General features: G+C 39.1%; 7 protein-coding genes across 8 annotated transcripts; 2 read left to right on the forward strand and 5 right to left on the reverse strand.

Annotated features, from left to right (window-relative positions):
• On the reverse strand, window positions 1-3,091 carry LOC6648020 (carbonic anhydrase 2). The gene is made up of 6 exons (XM_002070367.4): window positions 2,912-3,091; window positions 1,099-1,211; window positions 947-1,037; window positions 608-876; window positions 358-508; window positions 1-291 (listed from the first exon to the last, which is right to left on the reverse strand). Exons 1-6 carry the CDS (start codon window positions 2,967-2,969, stop codon window positions 35-37), a joined length of 939 nt encoding a protein of 312 aa, XP_002070403.1. The 5' UTR covers window positions 2,970-3,091; the 3' UTR covers window positions 1-34.
• A 2,165-nt stretch (window positions 3,092-5,256) lies between these two features.
• On the reverse strand, window positions 5,257-8,882 carry LOC6648019 (Y+L amino acid transporter 2). The gene is made up of 6 exons (XM_002070366.4): window positions 7,870-8,882; window positions 6,563-7,076; window positions 6,288-6,488; window positions 6,075-6,224; window positions 5,802-5,979; window positions 5,257-5,727 (listed from the first exon to the last, which is right to left on the reverse strand). Exons 1-6 carry the CDS (start codon window positions 8,316-8,318, stop codon window positions 5,666-5,668), a joined length of 1,554 nt encoding a protein of 517 aa, XP_002070402.1. The 5' UTR covers window positions 8,319-8,882; the 3' UTR covers window positions 5,257-5,665.
• A 410-nt stretch (window positions 8,883-9,292) lies between these two features.
• Window positions 9,293-10,786, reverse strand: LOC6648018 (NKAP family protein CG6066). The gene has a single exon (XM_002070365.4). The coding sequence runs from the start codon at window positions 10,691-10,693 to the stop codon at window positions 9,335-9,337; it is 1,359 nt and encodes a 452-aa protein (XP_002070401.1). The 5' UTR covers window positions 10,694-10,786; the 3' UTR covers window positions 9,293-9,334.
• A 165-nt stretch (window positions 10,787-10,951) lies between these two features.
• On the reverse strand, window positions 10,952-16,372 carry LOC6648017 (zinc finger protein 62 homolog). The gene is made up of 11 exons (XM_023178410.2): window positions 15,782-16,372; window positions 15,263-15,715; window positions 14,824-15,204; window positions 14,588-14,755; window positions 13,527-14,522; window positions 13,313-13,465; window positions 13,061-13,252; window positions 12,878-13,000; window positions 11,988-12,815; window positions 11,763-11,933; window positions 10,952-11,706 (listed from the first exon to the last, which is right to left on the reverse strand). Exons 1-11 carry the CDS (start codon window positions 16,243-16,245, stop codon window positions 11,367-11,369), a joined length of 4,269 nt encoding a protein of 1,422 aa, XP_023034178.1. The 5' UTR covers window positions 16,246-16,372; the 3' UTR covers window positions 10,952-11,366.
• Window positions 16,373-16,472: 100 nt separating this feature from the next.
• Window positions 16,473-17,415, forward strand: LOC6648016 (putative riboflavin kinase). The gene is made up of 2 exons (XM_002070363.4): window positions 16,473-16,771; window positions 16,832-17,415. Exons 1-2 carry the CDS (start codon window positions 16,687-16,689, stop codon window positions 17,203-17,205), a joined length of 459 nt encoding a protein of 152 aa, XP_002070399.1. The 5' UTR covers window positions 16,473-16,686; the 3' UTR covers window positions 17,206-17,415.
• Window positions 17,416-18,063: 648 nt separating this feature from the next.
• LOC6648015 (amidophosphoribosyltransferase) lies at window positions 18,064-20,409 on the forward strand. Of its 2 annotated transcripts, none has more exons than XM_002070362.4 (2): window positions 18,064-18,170; window positions 18,248-20,409. In XM_002070362.4, the coding sequence occupies exon 2, from the start codon at window positions 18,261-18,263 to the stop codon at window positions 19,887-19,889; it is 1,629 nt and encodes a 542-aa protein (XP_002070398.1). In that variant the 5' UTR covers window positions 18,064-18,170; window positions 18,248-18,260; the 3' UTR covers window positions 19,890-20,409. The 2 variants fall into 2 exon arrangements, with proteins under 2 accessions (XP_002070398.1, XP_046869499.1); XM_047013543.1 differs by having other exon boundaries at window positions 18,254-20,409.
• Window positions 20,317-22,043, reverse strand: LOC6648014 (transcription initiation factor TFIID subunit 7). The gene is made up of 2 exons (XM_002070361.4): window positions 21,866-22,043; window positions 20,317-21,803 (listed from the first exon to the last, which is right to left on the reverse strand). The coding sequence occupies exons 1-2, from the start codon at window positions 21,962-21,964 to the stop codon at window positions 20,571-20,573; spliced, it is 1,332 nt and encodes a 443-aa protein (XP_002070397.1). The 5' UTR covers window positions 21,965-22,043; the 3' UTR covers window positions 20,317-20,570.
• Window positions 22,044-22,046: the final 3 nt, after the last annotated feature.

A 22,046-nucleotide genomic window follows, 5' to 3' on the forward strand; every position in this document is an offset into this window, starting at 1 on the left:
TGGAGATGCTTCCTAGAGCGAGTCAGCTGCTTCTTCAATAGAACCAGTCGTATTTGAGATAGTCAGCATCATGTTTCAGGGCCGCTATGGATGTGTGACGCACATGTCCGGTGCGTGCAAAGATTCGACGATTACCCACCGGTTGTAAGGTGCGGAAATTGTCAACCAATGCACCATCTTGAGTGTCCGATAGTTGGCGGAAACGTGAAATCTGTTTGGGAGAAATTGGAATAGGATCGGGGAAAAGAATCCAGGTGACGGCCTCCGAGCAGGGCGGTGTCGTCAGTGAACCTAATAAAAAGGAAGGGAAAATAAGTAACAATCAACCACAATTTGATTCTCTTTTAATCCTCTTACCCTTGTATGTGTAGAACTTGTCAACATCTACGCCAGCAATTAGTGAGGATAGAGAGAAGGTTACATTAAGCGTGGCCTCCTGATTGGCATCGGCTATTAAATGCAAATGCCGGGCAATTGTGTACAGACCAGGACCCTCATCTTCATCCAGCTGCAGGATGTGTGTGTGTGTGTGTGTGTGTGGTGTTGGGAGATAAATTAGTTATCCAACCATTCGCTATCTGCTATCTGCTGCTTAGCTGCTACTCACATTGAAAAAGAATCCCAATACGGCAGCACCATCAGGATGATTGAGCGCCTCTCCAATGGTGGCATATTTCTTATTACGATGCACAATATGCATTTCCATGGTGTAACGTATGTCGTTGATAACATGCTCGGATCCACGATTGTTCTTGTCGCCCCAATGGAAATGCAGACCTTCAACCTCGAATTCGCCAGGCAATTTGGCACCGCGTATATAGGGAGGAAACTCGACTGGCTCCACGCTAGCATTGCCTTTCGGTATACCAATTGAGACTGCCAAATGCCAGAGGGATAATTAATCAAATGCCAAGTGATGACCAAACATTGATTCTTGCCAACTTACCCGTGTGCCCGTTGTTGACAATTTTCAGGGGATACGCCAATAGGTTGTGGTACCCAATCATATCCACAGCTGGCATATGCAAGGGCATGGTCTACAAAACAGACAAGGTCAGTGCACACAGCTAATATTAATTACCAGTCGAATTCACTTACCCGACTTGTCGTAATTGCAATCGGAGACTGAGTTTTTCCCGCACAATGGCCATGGTGACGGGCCCAACGTCTCTGATTTGGCTCCGAGTAGCCAAATACATGACCAATGACCACTGCAAAATTAAAGCAAATCAAGCAAATTATTTATCTAAATAACAATCGGCAATTTCCATCACTTTTAATTTGTCCGATCACGTGATGCCTTTTTTACTTGGCTCATCGAGCTCTCTTTATCTATGACATATATTAGCACTTGTGAATTATGGGACAGCAAACAATTGTTAACTAACTGTGAGTATTTTCCACTTGGTATATGTTTTTCTCATTCAATTTTTTTTTTTTTTTTTTGGTGTTGTCAATATTTAGATAAATAAATACATAAATAAATAAGTATATTTATTTAAAAAAAAATTGTCAAGGGCACAAACCATTCACCTTTAATGCCTGATAATGAAAAAAACATTTCATTAATTTTCACCTACAATTTCGCAGAAAAGAAAAATATTGGTTTCCACCTTATTTTTTGATTGGTGTTAATTATTTTTTATATGTGGAAACCAGCCTATTAGGCAAACATATCATATGACATCATTTCAAGTTTCAGTTAGAGGAAAGTTTTTGAGAAAATTTTCAGTCAAGGATATCACAAAATCCTTTACTGGTTTTATGTTTAACTCGAAAAGGATTAATCTAGTTGAAGACTTAAGAGCATTAAGAAGTCAATTGAATTATTTTAAAATTATATAACAATCTATAACTAAAAAAAAAATCTATACTAAAAAATCGTATAGATAAAATTTCATAAAAAGTGATATAAAAGGAAGATAAATATACTTGAGGAAGAAATATAAATTGAAAGAAATAGAAGTTTGATTTGAATTCACCACAAATAAACTTATTTAGTATTTAAAAATGTTGCTTATAAAACAATATTATCCATGAAAAAAATTTACAAAATTATTTCAACCCTACTATGGGTTAATAAATTGTATAAGCCCGCAAAGAATTTCAATGGAATGTAAAATATCCTTGAAAAGTTAAAACTTCATGATTGAGAAATCCTTTTAAGCCTTGAGTAAATTTTGTCTAATAATTAAATTCTCTTTTGCACAATCAATCAATTGATATTTGGTTTTTATTCCATTTGCGTGATATGTCTGTTTAGATAATTAGTTAAATTAATTATAATTTATGTTTGGCAAACAAATAGATTAGCAATAATATTAATATTTTGTCATCTACAAGCATTTCAATGAATTTATTCCAAATATATTTAAAAGAAATTCACTACCCAATTGAGTTATATAATTTGTGTAACATATTTGGGATGTCTGCAATATATCAAAATCAATCGCAATCGACGGCAATAAATATATTAATTGTCACTTCAAGTGACATAAATGATAAAAAAAATAATAATAAAAAAACAATGTAGTCAAGTGTCCATTTATGGTTGGCAATTAATGCCTAAAGATCCCCCACAATTGGTAATAGTAAGTCGCGTCCGTTTTTCAAAAGTCATTCGGCCTATTCGCAATTAGTAATATTCTAAATTAAGAGGGAGTCACACGCGTTTATTAAACAATATCGTACAAAGATAAAGAGTCCACGGTCATAAAAAAATGCACACAAAAACAAATGATTGACAACCAGCAAGTCAGAGGAAGTTCATTAGAATTGATAGCAACTTGCGACGACGAATCACTTTTAATTTTTTTTTGGTTTTTTTATGATTGATTTTATGGTTGCACTGGTTTCGATTTCTGTTTCGGACAATAACAAATGAATCTCACATGACACGCGTTAGTATTACCTTGAGTCGAACAGATGACAAGAAGCAGAACTGCTGGAAGTACTAGGATCAACTTCATGATTGTTTAATAAATTCGTTTCCAAGGATGTGGAGAGGAGACTAGAGGAGAGTCGTGCACCTTTACGTTTGGGTGACAGATTCTAAACTGCGCGGAGGTCTAGCTGGCGAAACACCTTCACAACTTCCTCAGCGCACAGTCAACGAACTAATTGAAAATTCGAAAGCTGAATTCCCCCGTACGAAGCGCGTGCTCCACACACACACACAGACGCACACATTTACACACACAGGTCGGAATATTCGCACGAAGCGGCAAAAACGGACGATCGATCGATGGGGATCGTTTTGGCATGGGGCTAACAGTTAGCCAAAATGCTACTAGACATTGCACTACGCTGCGGATACTTAATAATACATATTTAAGCCAAATTGAAACAAACAGCGGCAAACGGGGGCAAAGAGCATATAAGGGAATAACTCGTCATAATTCTCAGCTAATGCCAATGGCAAACAAAAAAGTGGTAACTGCTTTCGATCAATTTTTTTGTTGTTTTCGTTTACGCTTCTTGTCTAATATTTTGTTTTGCATACAGTTTACTGATATATTTATTGTATTTGCCAAATGAGTAAATAATTCACATAACATGGCCCAGAGGGGGCTAGCCAGGGGAGTGGTACAGTAGACGTTACTAAGCCAACAAGTCAACGCGGCAACGTCATGCCAAAAGTCGCTAATTGAAGCGCAGCGGATCGATCGATCGATTCATTGAGCGATTTTCGCACGTTTTCCGTTTGCTTAATTTTCTTATACCATGTAATCTTAGAGTATATGGAGTACATTGAGAATATTGAAATGTATGTAACATAGTTATTAGAATCTATAAAAATATATCTAAAAACTATTTGTTTAGAGTTCAATTTAGAAGAACTAACACATTAAAAGTTTCCACCCAGGGTTTATTAAGCATCTCATCTAAGTCAAATATTTACCATTTTAGTGCGGTTTAAAGACAATTTCTTTATATAAACGCTCTCTTCTCTTTCATAAAGGGTAACTCAAAGACCTAGCTCTAGTTTCAAGATATTTTTATAAGTTTATTATAGAATTTTGTAACGTCGCATTTACATTTGTATTTTAAGTTCGTGATCCACATCGAGTATTAATTGAGGTGAACAACGATATATATATATATATATGTATACCTAGAGCTAACAAATATAAATACATTTGATTGCAAATCGAACGTTTAACGTGAATGCAAAGTATTTCATTCTGCTTAACAATTTACATGATAAAAATCCTCAAATTTCTAGTTAGATGCGATCATCTGAATTGTGTTTAAAAAAAAAAAATAAAGTCTCTCAACCAAACGTTAATTTAAACGTTTCAACACGATCGTTTAGTATGGTCACAAAAGGTGTTAAATTTGGTGCCCCAAGAGCAACAAATTTATGCTTACTACAAACAAAATGCATAAACAAAGTATTTCCCCTTTAATATATGCCATGGGAACTTATTCAATTCAGTTAAATATTTAAATTTCAAACTGGTTGCATTTTAATATTTACAATTTATTAACTTACGAATCGAATGCCAACTGTCGATCAGTAAATACTAAGCCAAGTGCTCTATCTCTCTCTCTCTGTTCTAGATTAACTATGTGAATATAAGTGTTTTTTTATCTAAACTCACGTGCCCGCAATTAGCAAGTTTCTGGTTGTTGTTTATCTGATGGAACTTGTGATAGATTAATCAAGTTATCAGCAATAGGCTAGTTAAGATATTAAGATTGATTCGTTTTTTTTTTTTGTATGTACTCATTTGGCATGCATGGCCAGCATAGGCACATCCGATGATAATAAACTCAATTATTTGGCTATCAAACTGAATAGAGAACGATTTTACGATCATTTTTAGCAATCTGTCTTCTCTCACATTGTATGACAACCATATAAAGTAGCAATCGCCTAGTTATGCATAGATGAGGCGCACCTATATACATAGATGCTACCTGCCAAGCATCCAAAATGTGCGCTACAAATTTTCATCAATTAAAAACACCTCAGATTCTGATTTTGTGCCATTTGCCTGACTGGAATATACGATCAGGGCATGCCGTCATAGTAGTACAAAAATGTCAAATGGCAAACAGCAAGATAAAATAGTTGACTGTTGTTTTATTTTTGGCCAGAACCATTATTCTTTGTCCGAACTGGCTTAAAAATAGCCTCACTCTTTGTTAACGACATTGATTATATCAGTTATAATTGATTAACTTAGCCTTATCGATAGCGGCTCATCGACGGGGATTTTTTTTTTCAGCAGCGCCTAAAAGATGCCAACATTTTTTTTTGCCAGTACAAAATGTTTATCTTTATTAGAAAATTTATATTCTCTTTAAAACCAAACAAAAAAAACCCAAAAAAAAAGAAATTATACATTAAATGCGTTTTTAAACAATAAGCAACAAAACGAAAATTTCATTAAATATAAAACAAATATTTTTTTGGTAAGAAATTTCGGCAACTTTGGCTCTCGTTCAATTGAAATCTAAATTGATGAAAAAACTAAAAACTATTATTCGAAGTCTTTGCACTTTTTGGTCAGTGTCTGTGTTTAGTTTGTATAAATATATATGCATATATAAATATGAATAGAAATGTGTGTGTGTGTGTAGTTGTAGTAACTATTAACAATGATGCGTCGTTGGTGAAGTAAATTCATGAAATTTTATTTTGAGGCTTCCGCTGGATTCATTCCTGCTTCTGCTCTTTGGCGGACATAAAGAGTTTTTGGCAAGTAAATGTCATGGAATCTAAATGTAAATATACAAAGAGATAAATACAAAAATTTAATTGAAAGTTTTGCTATTTTCCGTCCACTACTCACCAATTCCGTGCTGCACCCATTTGGGTTTGTTTTGCCACACAACACCCACATAATAAAATGGTATGCCAATTAGAGTGATTAATACACCCATACCGACTTCATAGGGCGCCACATAAATGGGGACAACCACCAGAAAGGCACACACGACAACAAACACAGCCGGTATCCACAATGAGACCTGTCAGAGCATTAGAAATCATATATATGTATGTACAACATTTTCTTAATCCGATTTATATGTCTGAGTACACTTTTGGCTCAGACATAACTTACTTTAATTGGCCGTTCCATAGTAGGACGCGAGTAGCGGAAGTAGAGAACTGCCGAGACTGACAACATAATAAAGAACGACTCCACAATGCTGGCATATGTTATCAGCACATATACATCGCTCACCACGAGCATCACAATGGAGAGTAAGCACTACAAATTCAAGATCAAAATGTAATTATCCAATGATGCAATATCTTTTGTATAGCTACTTACCAGAAAAGCAAGAGATGGCAGTGGGGTGTAGCTCTTCATGCTAATATGGGATAGAATGGCGGGCATATGACCATTTCGAGCACCGACAAAGCACATTCGTGACGATGTCATGATGTGGACAGAGAGACCGCCAAAGGCAGAGATGGCAACCATGATGGGTATAATGAGAGCAAAACTGCCCATGATTTTATTGCCAAATGTCTGTAAGTAAAGATAATATCCATTTGATCATTCATATTTAATCTAAGGTATCGAAAATTTATGTATATACTTACAACTGCAATGGCATTGGAGGCTATCATCTCTGGTGGTGATAGCACCGCCAGATATGCCATATTAGCCAGCACATAGATACCAGTAACCAATGGCAATGAGATGTAAATGGCACGTGGAAGATTTCGATACGGATCACGCAGTTCCTCGGTCATAAAATTCAAATAATTCCAACCGGCATATGAGAAAATGCCTGAATAAAAGGCCACTGAAAGCTTGCCGGGATCAGTTTCAGTATTTTCAAATGGCTGTTTAAAATTCTCCAAATTTCCCATGCACATCCACACAAGACCAACAATAATGATTAGCACCAAAGCAGCAATTTTGGTAAACATAATGATATTCTGCATTTTAGTTGTGAGTTTCATATAGTACGAATTGAGGTAGGTGAGGAAACAAATGGTTACAGCGGCCAGCAATTGTAGAGCGACTTTTGGAATCTCGCATGCTTCATCGAAAAACGGTTGCAGCACATATGAGGCGAAGGTCAGACCCATAATGGCATTAGTTGTAGGTCTGCAATAAGAAAATAAAACTTTGAATTAGATTTGATAAATATATAATATAACGAATAGGTTTTCCTTAACAACACTGTCTCAGTTTATGTCTAAAGAAAATGAGAACCTCATTGAAAACATTCTTTCATGCTTAAAAGGTCTTAATTTTTCGGGTTAATTTGCATTTCATACTTAACAAATAATCAATGGCAGACCATGACAGAAATTCATTAATTTATTTTATTCGTATTTTGTACAAATGTCTGAACCCTTATCTTTCATCGTCTATCGTAAAGTGCAAATAAAAATAGCAAACAATAAAACAGTAAATGCACTACACAATATGCTTATCAATACAAGTGGAAAAGAACCGCATACATGGGCAAAATATATAAATAATTTTTATGGGAATTAGTGGTTGACCGATGCCGGTTGATAGGATTGTTATGTGTTTCCCTTTCTATGGCTTGACCATGAAATCAAATGTTGATAGACCACTGTGATAAGACAAACAAACTATCAACCAAAATGAACTCAACGGGTTGTCTCCCCGATAGTTGTTCATTCTGATTTTGAAATCGCTTGATATCGTAAATTGATAGATTTAGAAACAGAATCCAAATTGGTGACGCACTAGAACAACTATTTGCATATATGTACATATGTATGTAGACACTGTCTCTCCCCTTTCCCAAGCTGCCACCCTTGTTGCTTACGCTCGACATTCCAATGAATTATTGCATCAGGTTTTGCTGACTCTAAAAATTGAGGTTAAGCTCAGTCAAATCAATTATTCGAATTGCTTTACTTACACAAATATCATCATGGCATCCCACAGATATAGAAATGCCGGCAATGAGCCATACGCCTCATATATATAGGCGTAATCGCCGCCCGATTTTGGTATAGCTGTACCTAGCTCCGCATAACAAAGGGCGCCGATCATTGACAGAAGTCCACAAAGGATCCAAATGATCAATGAAGTGCCCACAGATTCCACTTCGCGTATGACTCCCTTGGGTGAGACGAATATGCCGGAACCAAAGATTATGCCCAATATAATGGCCACACCTTCCAAGAGTCCCAGTTGTTTTTTCATGACGACACGACTACTATTCGATTCAGCTGAACCCTCACGCTGTGGGTCCTTGTTTGTGCTCGCTAGAGTGGTGTCGGCAATGATGGACGGAGCTGTCTCAAGGTTGGGAGTAAGCAAAACCATTTCGCTGCTGGGCGATTGTAGTTCATCGTTGGCTGGCATGGCGAGGCAAAGCGGGGACAAAGCGAGGACTGCGAATGAGGACGAGACACGCTATGCTCAACGTTTTGAATGAAACTAACGCTAGGCCAGTGTCCAACTAATTGATTACGAAAAAAACGAGCAACAGAGGCAGATAGAAAGGCACGGCACTGAGTGACCGAGAAACGTTCAATTGACACGACGCCTGAGACTTATCATTAATTTAATTTCGTCTTTTAGCGATTCTTCTTCTTTTCGCCCCTTATCTGCCGGTTAACGTGCTTTATTGTTTTGCTCGTTGTTTCGTATACGGCTCTCCCATTTGCTCCTACTGCCTTTGAACACTAACAGGCTTTTCGTCTCGCTCGCACATGCAAAAATGCCAATGCCAAAACTGTGCCACGCGCAAAATGTTTCGTCTTTGCCTTTTAACAAGATTAATAGCACAAAACGTCAATTTATCATTAAATTTTGTTCATTTTTTATTAAGGAACTGCAATATTTAATTGACTTAAATTGTTTTTTTAATAAAAAAAATAAATTTTCGTGGTTAACTTCCCTCAACTAGAGATGAGGTAAACTTGCTAACCCAAATACCCTCTGAGGTTCGATAGTTCATCTCTAAAAAAATGCTAAGGGTGCGAGTAAAAGTCCTAAGGGTGCGAGTAAACAGTCCTAAGGGTGAGAGTAATAGTTCTAAAGGTGCGAGTAATAGTCCTAAGGGTGAGATTAATAGTTCTAAAGGTGCGAGTAATAGTCCTAAGGGCTAGGTTTAGCTCTTTTATTTTATTTTTCGGCTAAATTTAAACTTAAGCCAAAACAAATGTGCCAGTAAAAACAAAAAAATGTTTATAAGATTTAAAATGCATTCCAGATTGTTGCCCAAGATCGTAATTGGCATCATTAACGAAACATTTGTATTTCATTGGATTTGGCGGGCCAAATAAACCTAATAACTACATTTGTCTACATATTCTTTTACATTCTCAGTCAGCTTTCCAATTGATTGTTACTTTTTATTTAATTTATCGGTGGTTTTACTTTTTATCCTTAGCCTGAAGTTTAGAGTGGATCATGTCTTTGAATTGTGATAGAATTTTGTTCTCTCGTTTCTGTCGCTCCTCCTTGCTGAACATGGCTAGAGCCCGCTTCTCATCGGCTGAATACAACTGATTCTCCTTTCGAATACGGACGGCCTCCATACGACGATGACGACTTCCACTCATAACATAACCAACTGACTCAAAGTTGGCTATTTCATCGGAGGTTAGACCAATTTCACCACGTCGCGGAATACGTTTGCCCTCTGCTATATAAGCAGCCATGGCGGCTCCTTCACCTGGTAAAAGGGCACGTCCAAAGTCCTTTTGATTCAGGCCGCTAGTTGTTCGTAAAGATGGGCCCACATCTTCGTCATTGTTGGAGGCACTAGATTTCGATTTAGATTTACTAGTGCTGGAGGAAGTTCGCTTGGACTTTTCTTTCTCTGATTTTCGCTTCTTCTTTTTCTTTTTGTGCTTTTTGTCTTTGGCGCTCAGTGACTTCTTTTTCTTTTTGGGTTTCTTTACACCATCCGCTGTCTTCTCTAGCCAAACTTCCTTCCCGTCCTCACTGTCTGAGCTGGAACTATCGCTGGTAGATTCAGAATCACTGCTACTACTGCTGCTGCTGCTGCTTTCCGATGATGATGATGATGAATCAGACGAACTCGAGCTCGATTCCTCTTTTCTGCTCTTCTTTTTTTTCGACTTTTTCTTGGACTTTTTGCTGGATTTCTTTTTCTCCTTTTTTCTCTTCTTTTTGGGTCCCACATATGAGCCCTTGACGAGCTCTACATCATCATCTTGCCTGGTGGGGCTAGAGCCCCATATTTCTGGCACACCCTCTTCACCGATTCGGACCCGCTGATTTCGCCGAGCATTTGCCACCTTGGAATCGCCTTTATAACCACCGCCCCTGCCGCCTCTGTGCCGGGATCTTCCTGAGGATTCGTCCTGATTATTAATGAAACTGCCTTCGGGAGCAATACCTCGAAACGGATTCTTGCTTCTATCGTTGTTGTCGTGAAAACGATCGTTGGGCCAACGTTCTACCGATTTTCTTGCAGACGACTGCTTCCTTTGTCGACTGCGGCTTTGCGAGCGCGACCGGGACCTGCTGGTACTGGTGCTACTGGTGGAGCTGCTCGAATTCGTTGACTGGGATCGGGAACGTCGTCGATCATCTCTCCTCCGCCGTTCATTTTCCCGCTCTCGGTCACGATGGCGATGATTTTCTCTGCTCTGATCCTTGATAGGTGCTGCAGTTCGTTTGGGTTTCGATCTGGATCTTGACCTAGATCTACTCCTTGGTCGTCTTTGCCTGTGCCTACTGCGGCTTCTGCTACGCGACCGCATCGTTATATTTTTTACTATTTATTACTTAAACCAAATTTCAACAAAAATTGCAATCGAGGATGATGCCAAGTTATAATTTTCGCAAACTCTGGCAACTCCCTATTGCTGATAGTGATGCCAGATGTCCACATATTGCGTAAATTAATCGGTTTTTAAATTTGTTCTTGTCTTAAAAAAATAATGTATCATAAATAGTTGTTGTTTATGCAGAGTATCGAGTATCCTCTTTACTCTTTAAAAAGTTTCACACAAACCGTATTAAGAATACTAAATTACATATAGCTTTTACTTTATTTTCTTCACAAAATACACTTATTTCATTGATGTAGAGGAAATACGCTTGATTATTTAATATGTAAACACTTACGAGGACAAAATGGATATACATAATGTTAATATACTTCCTAAAAAGCACAATTAAACTTAGACTATGAATTTAAAAATTAAGAACTCGATTTGTCTACATCAAAGTCAATTCTTTCGTTCTCTAACATTAAGATTAAATGCTAATTATAGCCACAAGATTAAATATATAGATACAGTTATACGTATTTCCATATCAAGACTGAAAGCCAGTTTCAGATCTTTATAACATATAGATACATATGTAGGTCACAAAAAAAAATAATATTTATATAATATTCCGCTGTTGAGTCTTAATACTACTTGACATTTAGGCAATCGGCTCTACCTTAACACTGACTGGTAGTTTAATTCTTTTTAAACGTACAATTAAATGTTTTGTTAATACTATTGGCTCCTCTTTGGGAACCTTATGTTTCTGATTTTGATGAAACCGCAAATCAGAGCGACACTTGTAAACCTTTGGGCATTTATCACAACGGAAGAGATCTCCCGTATGTCCTCGGAGGTGTCGTTTGTAGGAGTCATTGGAACTGAAACTCATCACGCAGTAGGGGCATTTGTACGGCCTTTCGCCAGTATGGCGTCTCATATGAACAGTGAGGCTCTCTTTCCGTACGTAACGCTTTAAACAGTATGGGCATACATTACTGAAACGAGTAAATTGATATAGATTGTAAATAGAGCGATTGTTAATTGGGCTTACTTTTTTGTCACATTTTTCTCGACATTCGGCAATTGAATATGTGTCTGTGGTATTAATATGGGGTTTGGATTCAAGATATCCTTTTTACTGTCGCTATCCTCGAATTCGAGCTCTTCATATGCACCATCTCCAGGTCTATTTCGCAATGGTATATTCGTTTCATGGTCCAACCTGCAGCAACATACTTTAAATAACTTGTTTGTTGAACTATTTTAGATAACTCACCCAAAATTCATCGGTTGATGATCTAAGATTAACTCCTCCTCCCGCTCCTCGTCGTCTTTAATGCCGTGCTTCATGAGCTTATGAAGCCTTAGGTTATATTCATGGTAAAATGATTTGGAGCACAATTCGCACATAAATTCGGACTTTGTTTGTCCCAACATCTCATCCTCAACTGGATCTGTATCAGTATTTTCTGCTGAGTGGATAATATCCCCTTTCATCTTGTGTATGTCCATATGTTTAGCCAAATTATGTTTTCGCGAATAGGAATTTGGACAGTAAGCACATTGGAAACGCACGCCCCTGTGTGTCTTTAAATGCACTCTGAGCTGAGCATATGAATTGAATTGTTTTGGACAATCTTTACAATTTAAAGGCGGCTGGTGTGTATGAATATGTTGAACATATTTGAATTTTGCCGTAAATATGTCTCCACATACACTACACTTGTGAGACTTGGTAAATTTTTTAGGTCTTGAGACCTTCTTCACAGTTGTTTGTGGGTCAAATTCTTCTTTTATCTCAATTTCAGCAAGCTTAGTTTGAGAAGGAATCAAGGGATCTTTTTGGTTTGTCTTCGGCTCTATAACCTGTTTATCGATCGAGCTCTCCATTAAGCGTTTTTTGTGTTTCTGCTGCATATGCTGCATCATTTTATGTTGGTCTCGGAAAGCTATTGGACACCATCTACAACGATAATTTATCATTCCTTTGGGTTTGTATATAGATTTTTTGGCCTTTGCTTTTTTCGCCGTCTTCCGTTGCTTCGCAGGTTTTGCTGGTCCATTCAAACTCCCCGATTGTTTATGTCCATAAAGAATGCGAGTCCTTTAATAATAAGTTTGGTTTTTTTAGTTTTAGTTTTTGTGCCTAGCTTAGTGATTGCTTACGTAGTTGGTTCAGGACATTCGTAGTCTTGATCTGGTAGGATTTGCTCCACTAAAAGAGATTCATGAGGTGAATTCGTGTCCGGAACTTCAGTTTTTATCGGCCTCTGGTGGTCGTTAGTTTGTCTTAATTAAATAAGGCAAATATTAGCAATGTATTGTACAAAATTAGAATGAAAAAATTACCCTTTTGATAGATCTTTAACGGCCGCTGAATGAACTATACTAATGTGAAGATTTCGACTTTGTTTGCTTACAAATGTTCGCTGGCATTGTGAACATTTAAATTGTTGTCGTCTCATATGGGTACGGATATGATTATTATAGGCGTAACTATATTTAAATTTCTTGTCACATATTTCACAGGAATAATTAGTACTGAAAGACAAAACAAATTTTAATTACATGATAGATTCAAGCTGTAGCTAAAATGCTTACTCTGGCTGTTGGGATTGATTCGGTGTCGGCTCAGTGTCCTCCTCAGCAGGTTCTTTCTTAATTTCTAAATTACCCTCCTCAAGGACCAAATTGGGCAAACTAACATTGCAGGTATTAGTTCCGGGATAATTGGTTGATGACTGTTTCAGTTTTCTGAATAGAACATGGAAATGCAATCTACGAATCTTACTTTATATATATTCGAAGTTCTTACCCCAATGATTTAGCCTTAGCCATGGTATCATTGATGCAATGCTTCAATTGCTTGTGCATCCGGAGCTTAAAGTACTCCCGGAAGGACGCTAAGCACTGATTGCATCGAAATTGTTTGGTAATTAAGTTTCGGCTGTTACCATGATGCTTGCGAATATGCCCACTTAGACTGCTCGACAATGTGTAGGATTTAGGGCAATGTGGACATTTAAAAGGACGCTCTCCCGAATGGATCCGAATGTGTTTTCCTAGATAATCCATGATAGCAAATTTCTTGGGGCAATGGGGGCATTGAAATGGACGTTCACTTGTGTGGCAATTCCGAATGTGATTGTTTAGCTCATAGTTTCCACGAAATTCTTTGGTGCAATACTGGCACACATGTGAGAACTTGTGTGTGCCCATATGTTTTGCCAGATTATCTTTTCGCGAATAGGAATTTGGACACTGAGAACATTGGAAGCGCACGCCCTTGTGAAGAGACGAATGTATTCTGAGCTGAGCGTATGAATTGAATTGTTTTGAGCACTCTTTACACTTTAAAGGTGGCTTGTGTGCATGAATATGTTGAATATATTTGAATCTTGCCGTAAATACTTCTCCACATACACTACATTTGTGAGACTTTGTTGATTTTCCAGGTACTGAGATACTCTTCTCAGTTGGTTGTGGATCAATTTCTTCTTTTATCTCGTTTTCGGTAGGCATTGTTTGAGCAGTAGTCTCTGGCTCTTTTTGGTTTGTCTCTGGCTCATTAGCCTGCTCAAGGATCGAGCTTTCCATTAGGCGTTTTTTGTGTTTCTGCTGCATATGCTGCATCATTTTATGTTGTTCTCGGAATGCTATTGGACACCATCTACAACGATGACTTATCATTCCTTTGGGTTTGTACATTGGTTGTTTGGCCTTTGCTTTCTTCTTCGGTTTTCGTTGCTTTGCAGGTTTTGCTGGTCCATTGAAATTCGTTGTTTGTTCTTGTCCATAGAGAGTGTGAGCACTTAAATAATAAGTATGGGTTTTTTAGTTTTAGTTTTTGTAATTAGTCATTACTAAATTGCTTACGGAGTTGGTTCAGGACCTACGAAGTCTTGATCTGGTAGAATTTGCTCCACTAGAAGAGATTCATGAGGTGAATTTCTAGTTTGGATTTGCTCCACTAGAAGAGATTCATGAGGTAAATTGCTGTCTGGAACTTCAGTTTTTATCGGCCTCTGGAGATCGTTAGCTTGTCTTGATTGAATATATATTTAATATAGATATTAGTTATGTATAGTGAGAGATAGGAAGCAAAAACTTACTCCATTTGAGGTGCTGTTGATAGATGATGAAAATCTTCTGAATGAAAGATGTTAATGTGAACTCTTAAGCTTGCTTTGCTTGCAAATTTCTGCTGGCATTGTGAACATTCAATTCTATCGCCACTGTGACTGTCTCTCATGTGATTCGTTAGCTGGGATTTTTTATAGAAGCCCTTAATACACTGTTTGCATTGATATGGCCAATCGGATTTATGGGTAAGAGTGTGTTGCCTGAGCTTAAGTTCAGTTTGAAAGACCTGTGAGCACTGTGAATAAGGACAGTGGTAGGTCCGTAGTGCTCTGATGTGGGCACGCTTATGATTGGTATAGGCGTATCTATATTTAAAGGTCTTTTTACATATGTCACAGCAATAATTAGCACTGAAAGGCAAAGAATTTGTTGATTACTAATAATTTAAGCTATGGCTAAAAGGCTTACTCTTGCGCATTATTTTCCTCAAGGACTGAATTGGGCAAACTATCATAGGGTGTCCTGGATTGAGCGTCAGCTATCGTATTGCTGATGCGATGCTTCAATTGCTTGTGCATGCGCAGGCCAAAGTGCTCCCGGAACGAGGCTGCACATTGGTCACAACGAAATTGCTTGGTACTTTTGTTGCTTTGGCTACCCTCATGCTCACTAATATGGGCCTTTATACTGCTCCACAGGGTGAACTCTTCAGGGCAATGTGGACATTTATACGGTCGCTGCCCCGTATGGAGCCGAGTATGATTCCTTAGAAAGCTCAATGTAGCAAACTTCTTGTGGCACTGGGGGCATTCAAATGGACGTTCAGTTGTATGGCGACTCCGAATATGATTGTCCAGCTCATACGTGCCACGAAATCCTTTGGTGCAGTACTGACATATATGTGGGAACACCTCGTCAGTTCTAAAAAAAACAAAAGTAAACCATTGAAATAGGTCCACAAGACGAGATCTAAGAGGGAATACGCACGTGTGGACCTGCTCCTCGGTGGAAGGAATTTCCATTGGCACATTCTCTGGCATGGCGAGCTCCTGGAGCTCTGACATCGGCTCCATTTTAATGCAGCTCACATCGATGACATGCAGACCACCTGCCATGTGGACATCATCATCATTGAAAACCAACTCCTCCGCTTGACTTCTATGCTGAGTTTGCCATCTCATCTCAAGGATTTCGCAAAAATATTGATGGCTCTGTTCGCATGTCTTCTTGAAGCGGAATGCATTTTGTGCAGCCAGGACACAGGACAAGCATATTTGTTTCGGTAATAAGTCATCGGGATTAACCTGGCAGTTAGTACACTGGCTCAGGACATGGGCTAAATTCTTCTCATGATCCTCTTCGGCGTCCACTCCATTGAATATGTCCACCAATGTGACTGACCCATCCCTGCAAACCCGACAAACATTCTCCATGCTAGGATCCAGATCCATTTCTATCAATACTTTTAATATGCTCTTAAAATTGTCATTCTTGAATCCACGCAAAAAAAAAACAAAAAATTGGTAAATAGACAATGTTGCGACTGTTGGTGATGATTCTTTAGCCGCCTTTAGCCTCCCATCACTAACGTTGATCCGAAAGCCGCTATCGGAAAAACCGCAAATTCCTCCCATCCCTAGGTTTGAACTGTGTTTATTTGTCTATAATTATTTATTTGTTATTTGTTAATAATTTTAGGAATGTTTGTTGAAACTCAAAGCGAGGGCTTTTTCATTCATTCAATATCTGTTAATTGACGAAGTCGTTGAAGGTCGTGATCGCATAACATTCAACCGCAAAGTGGCAGCGGCGACAGCACTGATAATAAAAATTTTAATTGGATTTGGAAGACTTTCACAAGGCGACATCGTAGCAACAGTGGGACACAGATAATGTTGAGCCGTTTGCCGCTATATACGTGTGGAGAGATAGTCCGAGGATTTGGACGTGGTTCCAAAGAACTGGGCATTCCAACAGGTGCGTATTCAACCGCAAATCCGAAGGTCAATTGATAGATAACCAATTTTATATTGATAGCAAATTACCCGCTTGATGTGGTGAAATCGCTACCAGAATCCCTTCCCACCGGGGTCTACTACGGCTGGGCGAATGTTGACAATGGTCCAGTACATAAAATGGTCCTCAGCATTGGCTGGAACCCATTCTACAATAACACAGAGAAGAGTGTCGAGACTCACATGCTCCACGAATTCAATTGTGATTTATATGGACAAATCCTTAAAATCTGCATGGTTGGTTATCTGAGGCCTGAGCGCAGTTTTGATTCGCTGGAGGCCCTGATAACGGCCATTAAGACCGACATAGATCAGGCCAAAGAATTACTTAGTACACCCGAAACTATGAAACTACAAGAGGCTACCTTCTTTAAGGAGGATATCAAGAAGAACTAAGGACAATTTTGTATTTTTATTCTTTTAAAAGAGATTTATCTTATCATTTTAATTAGCGGAATGTACATAAGCAGCCAGACTTCGAATATTGACGTACTTAAATGAAACACTTGAAATTCAAAACATTACATTCATCATGTATCATTGTTATCAAATTGTAGTTAAATGTTGACCATTTAAATAAATTAAATTTTTTATTTTACAAAATCATCATGACCAAGGTTATTTTAACAATTTTCGCTAGATTATACTACGAAAAAAATAATAATGAACAAAACTAATTACATATACCTAGAAGAAATTAATAATAATTTGCGTACATTCATAGACAGTGAGAAACAATAACAAACAGCAAATTCATTTTTAAATTCACAACTGATCGAGACTGTATGGCAGAAGAAATGTATTTTTCGAACTCGACTCAAGATGTCATCTCCAGCTAATTCAAGGCCTTCAAAATGAAGGACCCTTAGAACTGAGTGATCGTTAGATTTCAAAGAAAATAGAAGAAAATTTACTTTCGATGCGGCAATCAACGAAATAAATATTATGATTTTATGGCAGCTAGATTTTATAGATGGCTAAGCGATTAGCTGATCCATCAGCATAAAAAAAGTAAAAGAATAAATTACTTCATCTAGATAATATAAAATTATTTCTTTGATCTCCATTGTCGTCTAATTGCACAGTGGCGACACGAGCTGAGGGCTGCTTATTTTAAAAGAGCGGAAAATTTGTAGAAAAGAAGTGGAAACTTTACTTTAAGCCGTAAGTTATCTTAATAAATATTATATCATCGCATTACTTTAAATTAAATATATAGGCAATATACGTTTGAAATAAAAATGTTTGGTCACTCTACGCTCGATCGCTGGTTCCCGAAACTCGAAATCGAATCTCGTGTTTAAAAAGTTTGCTGCGCGTGCGAAGATTTCTGCATATAAAACCGTTGCGTAAATCAACAGGTAATTCATATCAAATAGTTGCATTGAGTTAACCAAACCAGATCAGATCAAAACTAACCGATCTTAATTCCGACCAGCGACAGTAACAACATGTCGACGCAAGAACAGCAGCAACAGCAGCCGCAGCAACAACAACACGTGGGGGAGCAACAGGTGAAGTCGACCTCGACCTCGGTATCGACCATTCCTACAATAAGTGAGAGCAAGGAGCTAACCGGTTTGACGCATGAATGCGGTGTCTTTGGTGCCATTGCTTGCGGGGATTGGCCCACGCAAATTGATATTGCTCATGTGTTATGCTTGGGCCTGGTAGCACTACAACATCGAGGCCAGGAGTCCGCGGGCATAGCCACCAGTGAAGGCAAATGCTCCAAGAACTTCAATGTGCACAAGGGAATGGGTATGATTAGTACACTGTTCAATGATGACTCCATGAAGAAGCTGCGCGGTAACCTTGGCATAGGTCATACACGTTACTCCACTGCAGGAGGCTCCGGAGTGGTTAATTGCCAACCATTTGTGGTTCACACGGCTCACGGAGCAATGGCTCTGGCCCACAACGGTGAGTTGGTGAACAATGAATCTCTACGAAGGGAGGTGCTGGGACGCGGTGTTGGATTGTCCACGCACAGTGACAGTGAACTGATTGCCCAATCGCTGTGTTGCGCTCCCGAAGATGTTTCTGAACTGGAGGGACCCGATTGGCCAGCTAGAATTCGCCATTTCATGACCCTGGCCCCCCTTTCCTATTCATTGGTCATAATGTTAACGGATAAGATCTATGCCGTGAGGGACACCTATGGAAATCGTCCATTGTGCATTGGTAAGATTATGCCCATCAATTCGGGTCATGCTGGTCATGGTGTGTCTGATACACCAGCCGATGGCTGGGTGGTATCCAGTGAGAGCTGCGGCTTCCTCTCCATTGGAGCCCGTTATGTGCGTGAAGTGGAGCCAGGAGAGATTGTGGAACTGACACGAAGTGGCTATCGCACTGTGGATATTGTGGAACGGCCGGATTTTAAGCGCATGGCATTCTGCATCTTTGAGTATGTGTATTTTGCCCGTGGTGATAGCATCTTCGAGGGTCAAATGGTCTACTCTGTGCGCCTGCAATGCGGACGACAATTGTGGCGCGAGGCTCCCGTTGAAGCGGATCTTGTCAGTTCGGTGCCCGAATCGGGCACAGCTGCTGCTCATGGCTATGCCCGAGAGTCGGGCCTGGAATTCGCTGAAGTTCTGTGTAGAAATCGTTATGTGGGTCGTACCTTCATTCAACCATCCACTCGACTCCGTCAACTGGGAGTGGCCAAGAAATTTGGTGCCCTCTCCGAGAATGTGGCCGGCAAGCGTTTAGTTTTAATTGATGATTCCATTGTCAGGGGCAATACAATTGGACCCATTATTAAGCTGCTTCGGGATGCGGGCGCCAAAGAAGTGCACATACGAATTGCCAGTCCGCCTCTGCAATATCCCTGCTACATGGGCATCAATATACCCACGCGTGAGGAGCTGATAGCCAACAAGTTGAATGCCGAACAACTGGCCCGTCATGTGGGCGCCGATAGTCTCTCTTATTTGAGTGTTGCTGGTCTGGTTCAGGCAGTCCAGCTGAAACAGTCGACGGGAGGAGATGGGGAAGGCAAATCAAAGGGTCACTGTACAGCCTGTCTGACTGGGGAGTATCCAGGCGGTTTGCCCGACGATTTGAGCTGGTGACGACTTTCCTCATTCCCCGAATACAAATTCTTTGGGAATTTTTGTAAAGAAATCAAAGTTATATCTGATTTAAAACTAAACTTTAAGCAATTTAAATTCGTTGAATTAATCTTACACATTCATCATATACTAATGCTTCTACTATTCTCCTCCTGCAGTATCAAAAGCCATATAGAGTGCTCGAAATTGCTGTCACAAATTAAAACTAATAAGCCCTGCATTTATATAGAGTATCCCAGAGTTATAATGGGATATGTTAGCCATTCCTACATATACATACAAACAATTGCATTTTGTATTTGTTTTAGATCTTAAGTAAAAAACAAAAGAAAGCTCTCTTTATCTATATATATGTATATCTTACAAAGACATTTTTTTTGGCTGACATATAGTACAAAAAGAAAAAAGAATATATTATCCTTCAATATTTATGCCTTAAAGTGAAATGCCCTTTAATTTGTTTTTGGATAAATTACAATTGCCATTAAATAAACACAAACGACATTTTTTAGACCAAGAACAATTTGTATATCTGGTTACAGAGGAAGGTTAACACTTAATCAGCCGCAACTAGTGGGTCAAAGTGGTCATGCCCGACTGCCTAAGAAGATCATTAATAAGAAGTCTAATAGAAAAGAATTAATCAACTTAAAGTCTAACTTATTGCAAATGTTATAGATCCTATGACTCCAACATGTTCTCAAAGTCTTTAAGCTGGAGTTCTCGTTCTATAACCTGGGTATACAGATTATCCAATGTCTCCTGCATGCGCTGCTTCAGTGTAGCATTCTGTATGGATGCAATTTCTGTGGATTTTTGCAATTGCTGCGCCTTCAGATCACTGATTTGTCTAGTCAATTGGGCAATCTTTTCATTAATCTGTTGCTGGGTATATTGGGGCTGTGGCTCATCCATGAACTCCATGGCATCGAAGTCTTCACGTTTAGTAATGTGCTGCTCATAGAAACCACTGGGAGCAGCCAGATTGGAACTGGAGCCGGCTGCACTTAACTTGGGGCTGCTAGCATCGCGTCCAAACATTGATTTATTGAACTCATTCTGCTCCAGTTTGCTGCTGGTTCCAAAGAAATCTGAGAGACGGGAATCATCGGCCGAGAGACGAGAGGATTCCTCCAGTTCGTGCCGGCGAGCTTGGTGTGCTGTTGGATTACGCTGTTGGGGCTCATCTTCGTCATCGGTGGTAGACACTTCTTCACCGAATATATCATGCTCAGCCACACCTCTATTGGTCTCCATATGGGCAGGAACGAAATTGCTGGTCTCATCATCATCCGACTCCACATTGATCTCTCCCCGTTGCGAGCCACTCTCATTGATGGTCTTCTCATGGTGCATAGTGCTATTGTCATCCTGGATGTCATCATCGGCCTCGATGTATGGCTTAATATCCGACTGATCCAACTCATCGCCGGCTTTGTCTTCTTCATTGATTATCTCGTAGTCCACGCGAACAGCTTCATTGTCGATGCGCAGCAAATGTTTTACCTCTTTTTCAATCTCAGGAGCTTCAACATTCTTCTTCTTCAGCGTTTTACGGAATCGCCGCTTGCGTACATTTTTACAGGGTGGCGTAATGCCGTGTGGAAACAAATACTTTTTGTCCACCTTATTAGGATCCTTCTTTTTATTCTTGTTCGGCGACTCTTTCTCCGTTTCATCGTCAGGGTCCTCCTTGCAGATGAGTATTTGGCAAATGTCTGCGGATTTGTAGAAGCTTTTGTTGTCTATGGTCTTGTAGCTCTCCACAACTGTGGGCAGATCCACCAGCTTGGCGTAAAGCAATTGATCATCTAGACGTACTTCTCCGTACCGCAAATCCTGATCAAGTTGAATATTTAACCGATCCTTAATGTTGCCAGTCTGAATGGCTTCGTGCACAATTTCTGCCAGATCCTGTAAAACGAAGTAAACAATGAAATGGGAAACTAGACATTCAATTTCATTTCTTGGCTTACCTTAGGCACTCGCATTATAATTTGACTTTCCAGCTCAACCCCATCATCTCGGTGCTTGTAATCGGCTTGTTTAGCTTTGTCGCTTTTCTTTTCAAACATTTTTTAAATATTTAGATGTGATTTTTCCAGAAATTAACTATTTGTTTAATTGCAATCCCAGTATTTTTACAACACTGTAATG

This window comes from Drosophila willistoni, chromosome 3R (assembly GCF_018902025.1).
Source record: "Drosophila willistoni isolate 14030-0811.24 chromosome 3R, UCI_dwil_1.1, whole genome shotgun sequence".
NCBI lineage: Eukaryota > Metazoa > Arthropoda > Insecta > Diptera > Drosophilidae > Drosophila > Drosophila willistoni.